The sequence below is a fragment of the Daucus carota genome, chromosome 6, assembly GCF_001625215.2.
Source record: "Daucus carota subsp. sativus chromosome 6, DH1 v3.0, whole genome shotgun sequence".
NCBI lineage: Eukaryota > Viridiplantae > Streptophyta > Magnoliopsida > Apiales > Apiaceae > Daucus > Daucus carota.
Window position 1 is genome coordinate 23,534,307 of NC_030386.2, and position 8,342 is coordinate 23,542,648.

The 8,342-nt window shown below is 31.9% G+C and overlaps 1 protein-coding gene across 1 annotated transcript; it reads right to left on the reverse strand.

Moving 5' to 3' along the window:
- Positions 1-863: 863 nt before the first annotated feature.
- On the reverse strand, positions 864-5,632 carry LOC108224522 (cytochrome b-c1 complex subunit 6-1, mitochondrial-like). The gene is made up of 5 exons (XM_017399170.2): positions 5,526-5,632; positions 5,371-5,420; positions 4,058-4,142; positions 1,234-1,323; positions 864-1,084 (listed from the first exon to the last, which is right to left on the reverse strand). Coding segments are annotated over exons 2-5 (210 nt in total). The 5' UTR covers positions 5,373-5,420; positions 5,526-5,632; the 3' UTR covers positions 864-1,051.
- Between the last annotated feature and the right edge of the window lie 2,710 nt (positions 5,633-8,342).

The window sequence follows — 8,342 nt, forward strand, 5'->3', positions numbered from 1 at the left end:
TACAGACTTGATTACATTACAGATGTAAGAATCATATACAATTAATGTTCAGATCTCGTTTTTTTGACTAAAGATGCTTTATCAATATAATATGAGGACTCGGTGACTTTTTTGTGAGAGAAATCAGTGACATCGATTTAATTTACAATTAGCATGAATTTTCAGATCTTGGTCTTTTTATAAAAGATATTTTATCAACATATTATGAGAAATCAGTGCCATTTTATTACTGTGACATTAGTAGAGGTTTACCATATACTCCCTCCGTCCCCTTTTACATGTCCATTTTGACTTTTGACCAGTCAAATTGACTATATTTTGACTGAACTTTACATATATCAGATAATTGAGAAAAATAATAAAAATTATATCACTAGAAAGTATATTTAGTCTATTTTAATATGCAACTTTCAGATTTTAAGGATGATGAGTAGATAATTTGTAATGTTTAGTCAAAAATTGGTCAATTTGACTCCTTGAAAAGCAAAATGGACATGTAAAAGGGGACGGAGGGAGTACAATGAATCTTTTAGGTGGCAGGTGCAGATGCAATAATAGGAATTCAAAATACTTATCCGCTTTCTTTACTTGGATTATAAACACCACAGGTATTAAAACTTGGCCGATATTACTAGCTACATATGATTGGAAAAAGAGGAATAGGAACTAATTGGTTGACCTACCGATTCAGGATTTGGAAAATTTATCAAAGATTTTTTCGATAAGTCGGGGATTTTCAGTTGTAATCGATTAATCAGTAGGATATTTTTTTAAGGATTAATTAGAGATATTTCAATAAATCAGGGATCTTTAAAACACCGGGTCTATAAACAAGAATCATAAACACTGAAGAGACAACTGTATGATGATCAAATCTCATTCCAGTAGACTCTTTTATTACTGTAACTGAATTCCAACAAACTATGTTGCGGGAACTGGAGTACAACTATCCCCATATAACTCAAGATAAACAGTTTCAGAGACTCAAAAGTGGATTCCAAAACAATAGTGCAAGATGATACATGATTATTCCCATAATCCCCCTCTCCAATCACTTGAGCGTCTCCAATAGCTTAGGTGCAACCTATAAGATCGAAATGTTTTAGTACCAGGAACGGGTAGTTTGAACAATAACATTGATGGTATCAGCAATAAAATTAATGACAGAATGATTTGATACAAGCCTACAACTATAAAGGGAGTGATTAGGAAAGGATACATATGGAGACTTACGCATTTATCAACACACTGCCAATAATCAAAATATTGTCCAGTGCAATGCTTGTGCCCAGAATCATCGCCTTCAATCCTTTGAACACATGCCTTGTTAAAGCAACATTCAAATTAATAACAGAGCAACAGCCATTAACATTTACATTGCCAAATGTATAGATGGTAGTATCCTCTCTTCAAATTAGAAAGGTTCATATGAGTTATCATTACTGCAAATAATCTAGTAGGTATCTACAAAATGTATAGGGATTTAACTGTTCAAGTTAAAACTTATACAAAACAAAGATCCAATTACCTAGTAAATCAGTGGGATTTAAGTTTCCAATCTAAAAGAGGCCAACCTAATTACAAGTTCAAACGTTCTATTATCTCCAAACTTCTATGAAAAGCCCAATGTTGGGCTGGTTGGTTGGAAATTTGGAATGCAATAAGTACCATGAAAACATTGTAAAGAAAATTAGAGATGGGAGAGAATGATTAATTAGGTCAGAGTTGGAAAGATGATAGGGTGTAAATTTTATTTATAAGCACGGAAAAGGATATGTGTAGAAGGTAGTCAGGAGTATTCATTAGCAAATTGATGGATTTGAACTGCAATTTGCTTTTATTGCATGATATAGTGTGAATGAGTATAATGCATAAATGTAGTTCAAATTCATTCAGTCCTCAGCCCACTCTATTCAATTGAACATATCAAAGCAGTGACTACTTAAAAACCAGGTGATTATGAGGTTACAGGGTACCGATCGCTAGAGACAAAATAAATTATTAGAACTACACTTCCAAAGACGATATTTAAAATTGCTTTATAACTACAATTCTTGAAGGCCTCAAAATATATGTATATATATATATATATGTACAGATACACAAACAAAGGGAGGAGAATTATTCCGATACTCCTACTATATTATATTAAATTTTATTTAGATATCAAATTTATAATACTGCTTTCTAACTCAAAAGGCTTACATTGTTCTAAAAGTTTCCACAATCTAACAGTTTTTAACTGTTCTTTAACTCCTTTAGAAATATTTGACAAATTCACTCTCTTTCTTTCGGTCTCCAAAGAAAATTTTGACAAATCATCTCTCTGCACCATCCAAACTTACCTCCACTGTTCGTGTATGTAGGCACAAGATGAGGTACTTCAGGGTAGGCCACAATAATTCAGTAGGATAATGTATGAATGTATGTGCTGGCAGTGAGAAGAGGAAAAGAGGGTGGTGAGAGATAATTAGTCATTTTTGTTTTACCTTCTTTCTTCTTATGGTAAAAACTGGCCTCTCTAAAGTTCAGACTAGTGTTAAACTATTTTCTCATTGAAGTGAGGAAACCTCTTTTTGACTCTGACTCTCCCACTACAGTTGTTTTTCTCTCTATTACTTCGAAAGTAGCTACTTCAGCTTCCCCAATCAAATTTCTGATATTCCTTTATATTTCTCATCGAACGAATGGCATCTTCTTCAGGAAACCCTAGCCCTTGCTAAAAATCCTAAGGTTGTGGTTGGCTAAGAGGGCCTACTTGGAGGCTTGGGATTTTAGCAGAAAAATTCTGCTACTTCGAAAGTAGCCACTCAAATTTTTGATATTCCTTATTATTTCTCATCAAATGAATGGCGTCTTCTTGTGGAAACCCTGGCTATTCGTAGCATGATATTGGGGAATCTTCTCTGAAATCTACTTGCCTGGTTATGCTCTGTAATATATACTTGCTAAATCTGGTATCCTCACAAATAGGAAATCCAGAGTTTCAAGAGAGATTGAACCCAAGTCTCTACTCTTCTCAAATCATAAGAACGTTATCATGAGAAATTGCAGGTCCTGTGGCATGACCACTTTGCTAGGTATCAGCCAATTACAATGGTAGCATGAACCCATTTCTCTACTCTTCTCAAATCATGAGAACGTTATCATGAGAAATTGCAGGTCCTGTTCTCGGCATGACCACTTTGTTAGGTATCAGTCAATTACAATGGTAGCATGAGTTTGGCTGATCCAAGATATATATCGGTTATAATTGTATGTTTAGAAAATTATTATAAAAAGTATGTCTTGGTCACAAAATAAGGGGAGGATTGTTGAGTAGCAATCAATATGAATTGGATTCTGATTTGAGTTAAAAATTTCAGAATTGGACTTTAATTAGAATTAGATATTTCAGAATTAGATTTTGATTTAGCTAAGTTTGAGATGATTATATATAGTATATACATAGTCGTATTACTTTGTTATGTGTGATCAAGATGTAGACTTAGTGGGCTGGGCGGATCTTTGAGTATTGTTAGGCTTGAGTTGCCTAGTTTGATCGATTGTATTATTGATAACGATTTTGATTAATAATACAAGTTTAGATGTGATATCCCATGTTATGTATTTTGTGTGCGCTTAGCGTTAGAAGGCTAATCTCATATTTTATCCCTAACACGCTTATATTGAGAATAATTGTGTGTGTTTGGGGGAGGGTTGGTACGTTTGAAATAGATATAGGTTGTAAACTATTTATATTAATACACAGGGGACCATTCACATGTACTCAATTCACGAAGGGGGTTCATAATCTCAAGTTTCTTTTCTCTACTTTTATACAGTAAACTTGTTAATGCATGAAAAGTATGTACTATTCCCCAAAAAAACACAAAAAAGAAGGCTCCACATAAATTTAGAAGCAAAAAATGTGTGATCATTTATCTTTCCCGGATATTAATTCTTTAAATCATATTTAGTTCTAAATATACATGATGAAGTAAAACATAATAATATATTGACGCAGGTCCATTGTTTGGATAGCTCATATTAAATTTTAATAAATATCTGAAGTCACCTTATACTCAAGAAAAGGTTTAACGCATTTGGGTTTGCATGAGTCCTCAAGGTACTTCTTCTGATCACTGGGTTCTTCATCAGCCCTACAAGTAAAATAAATAAATCGCACTTAATTGATGCTTGAGCATGCTTTAGTGAATCAGAACCCAAATAAAAATCTTATATTCCTAGAAAATAAAAAAACCTTACCAAAATAGTAACAATAGCAGAATAACAAAAGATAATTATGTCATTTGAAACAGCTTTTGAAATAAAAATGAGTAACAATTGCATATAATCACTTGAACCAGCCATGTCAGTATACCATTTGGTTCAAGAAAACTGTGTCACAACTATAATAGCAAATATAACATGTCATAAATCATTTGCAGTCAGCTCCGAGCAACTCCATGTGTGGGCAAAGTGTGGCGGAAGGCCACAAATTCTGTTTTGGCATATGTTTCAAGACCACAACCAAACACATAATTGCTAATTTACCAACCAAGACCTTTTTAAAGTGTTCAGCAACCTAAAATTATCAATCCAGAATCCATATCACTAATAGGCACTCAAAACTATTAAAATTTAAAAGCCAAAGCCCTTCCACATTGTTGAGAGTTCCCCCAATATAAAATTTTACACTCTTTATCATTTTTAGTCACTGACTCACTCAAAGTTCTAAATTTTTAGTCACTAAATGTATGAAAGGAGACACCCTCGAATTGGCTTTTTCATTTTTAGTCACTCAAAGTTCTCTACTCCCTCCGTCCCAATAAATTCTATACAGTTTCCTTTTTGGGAAGTCCCATCATTTCTATACATTCCAAATATAGTAACTTTTAATAATATAAAACACTATTACACCCACTTCTTTCTTCCACTGTCTCCATTCTATAACAATATAAACATTATTACACCCACTATTTTCCTCCACTATCTCAAATCTATCTTTAAATATAAATGGGTCCCACCACTTTACTCACTTTTCATCTCATTTTACTCACTTTTTACACTTTTTCTTCGTCTTCGTGTACAAACCAAATGTATACAATCTACCGGGATGGAGGGAGTATATGATATCCAATTCAAAAAATTAACACCGCAATAAGTAGTTTCCAAACTGCATAATACCACACAATAGCAAACTTGTAGGCATTTCTAAGCTATTATCCCAAATTGAACCCAAAAGCCATACAAATTTTCTAATACTAACATACCAAGAAATAACACACAAGTAAAAACCCAAATATCAAGAAATCAAACAACATCAAATTCTAACACCTAACAGAAACAAAAGCTAAATTAAATTCAATTAAAAAAATCAAGACTCACATTAGAAATACAAGGATGGTCTAAATCAAACTCTTTGTCAGATTCTTCACCTGCATATACATAGAGATATTAACACCACAAATCCAATTTATATATATACATACAGATCTGAATAGAGAGAAATAGCTTGTAAATAAACGAGAGACGATACATACAAAAGAGAAGCGAAAAGTCGAGACTGTAGTTTGACTCCAATAAACATTAGGAAAGCTAAATACAGGGGAGACTGTAGACCCTCAGCTCTGACCCATTACTTGAGATTTTGGGCTTTGCTAGATATGATGGCTTAGTGGGCCGCTCTTTCTAGTGTAGATTTTCCTTCTTTTTTTTTTTTTTTTGAAAACAAGATTTTACTTTATTTACATTTTAGACTGTTTATTACGATAATCGTTAAAATAATTTCTAGTTTCTTTTTTATGGCACATTTTTTGTATTGTTAAAGCGTGTACCGTAGAATCTTTCGGTGTAAAAGATGGTCTTCTGCTGTATCAAATCCGAAATATTAAAATTTGGTTGATTGGTATTTGGGTCTTTAATTTATAATATATTTTAATAAATTTTTTCTTATAATTATAACATATTTAAACATACTCATGCAGACATATCTTTTCGCTTGATTAATTTTTTGACGGGTTTTTTGGACGTACAAACCAACTTAAGTTATATCATATTTTTAATAGATTTTTTTTATTATAAATTATTGAGCGGGACAGAGAGAGTAACATTCCACATATTTGAGGTCTTTATAAGCACGAACTCGATATAAGTACTTTTAGGCCGACATGCGGTGGTTTGTTGGGTTCCGGTATGCATCTTCTCGTGGGTTTGAGATGTTATAAATGATATCAGAGTTTTAGCCGAAAGTGCAAAAACACTGTCCGAGTTTTGTGAATCTTGTCAAATGCAAAAGCACTCCTGAATTTCGTAAATTTGATTGTTGCCTTGATTGTTGCCTCGATGAGAACGTCGAGCGCATAAGAGGGGTGTTTGTATGCAAGTATTTGGAACTTCGTAAGGACAAACAAATGATTAATTTACTATCATTTTTGGCTCGAATGGTGTGTTATTGAGTCCATATCTAATTGTGAGTTTGTGATGTTATATCATCGATCTCGTCGGGCAAAAGATTTTAACAATAAAGAATGCTATTATTATGATGGAACACTTTTTTAAACGTTTAATTTCAGATCGAAAAAAGTAGAGATGCTTTTTCCTGATATTTGAAAATCATTAACAATTAATTTGTTTAGATCATTAGGTTCAGCTTTTATGAATTGAGGGAGAATGGATTCTTGTTAAAAGTAAGATTGGTACCGTTTCAATCAAATACGTGTTTAATTCATTTTAAGTGTTCATGTACCATAATTATATATTTTTTAATAAATAATTAAAACATTATATTTTTGTTCTAATATTTTTTATAAAGGATAATTTAAAATCATAAAGAGTAATGTAATTTTTTAATTTAAAAAGAAGTTATTATAATAATATAAATTATAATATACAAAATCTCTATCATATGTTAAGTTTGTTTGACTGAAGAAAAGTCCACAGTGATATTCGATTTTAAAGTCACAAAATTATTAAAATTTGAGTTTATTTTATAACGAAATAAAATAAAATCCATTTCATTTAAAATGTGAATACATGTTATGTTGTGGCTGCTAATAAACGCATCACGTCAAACAATTAAGAATCGCTTGGATTTTTAACGAAAATATTAATTCCAAAGTCAAACTTAGGAGATGTAACAAGGCTACATATGAATTATAGGTGGCATAAATAAATAAGATAAAATATTTATATTTCGAGAATCTAACAAAGCCACCAATGATGAAGAAAAAGAAAAAAAAACAAGCGTGCCTGTAAAGGGGCATTATTCTTCCCACCTGTACACCACCACGGTGCCACCCACCTACTCATGCATTCTTTTTTGGTTCCCTCGTGCTAATCGACATTCTTCATTCTTGTACATCCCAAATTCACGATTACATATTATTGTATTATTATATTTATCCTCTTGCGAATTAATTGTTCTCATTGTGAAGTTTATGATCAAATAATATTAAAATACATTAGTATATTAAATCAAAAACCAGAAAGATTATATTCACTTTTTAGCCTAATACTATTATTTAAATGTTAATGTTCCTAGATTATTTAAGAAATATTTTCAGTGTAAATATATACAATTGACTCTTTACAATTTAAGTTCGACTCTCCGTCACTCCTAATATTCTCACAATTTAATATGTACATGAATGTTTTAATTGTCCCAAAGATGAGGCGTCCGTGATTCACTCTTCAACCCATAAAAAAGAGTGTTGAAATATAATATAGGATCCACAAATCATAGATGCTTTGCCTCTAAATCACGAGAGAAGGGAAGGATGTCTTATAGCATTAATGTTTATATTTGTGTGATAAGGTATTTTCAATTTAAGCATCTTGTGTTGTGTGCGTGTATATATATAAAAAAAGATAGAGTTAGCATTATATGTCAAATTAAGGTTAACGCAATATGAAAAGAAAAAAAAAGTCTCGGTTATTGAGAAATGAATTTAATCATATATATTTGCTTAATCAGATATATTTCATCAATATTTAGTTTCTTTTTATTAATTGTCGAGAATCTCAGTTAAGCATTAAGGTCCTGTTTGTTTAGCAGAATCATTTTCTGCTTGTGGCTTCTGCTTCCTTTGACCTGTTTGTGTAAATAAGTAGAAGCATTTTTAAAAAGCTGAGAATGCTAACTTTTCTCTCACACTTCTGCTTCTTTTCCAAACACTTTATTAACTTATTCACTTCTAACTTCTAAACCACTTCTAAACAGCCCCTATGTATGTACTACTTACAAACTTCAGTGTTAGGTCTTAAATCATTATAAAACGAGGATTGAATATAGGGAATACAATCAAATCAATTATAAATCAAGTATCCATGAAATGGGTACTTGTATTTATATATACATC

What these genes read in the sequence shown, in the direction of transcription:
- LOC108224522 (XM_017399170.2), bottom strand. An exon ending in AACCTTTTCTTGAGTATAAG is followed by an intron (nt 1,324 to 4,057) that starts GTGACTTCAGAT and finishes TGCTTTAACAAG; the next exon opens with GCATGTGTTCAAAGGATTGA. An exon ending in GGCAGTGTGTTGATAAATGC is followed by an intron (nt 1,085 to 1,233) that starts GTAAGTCTCCAT and finishes TCGATCTTATAG; the next exon opens with GTTGCACCTAAGCTATTGGA.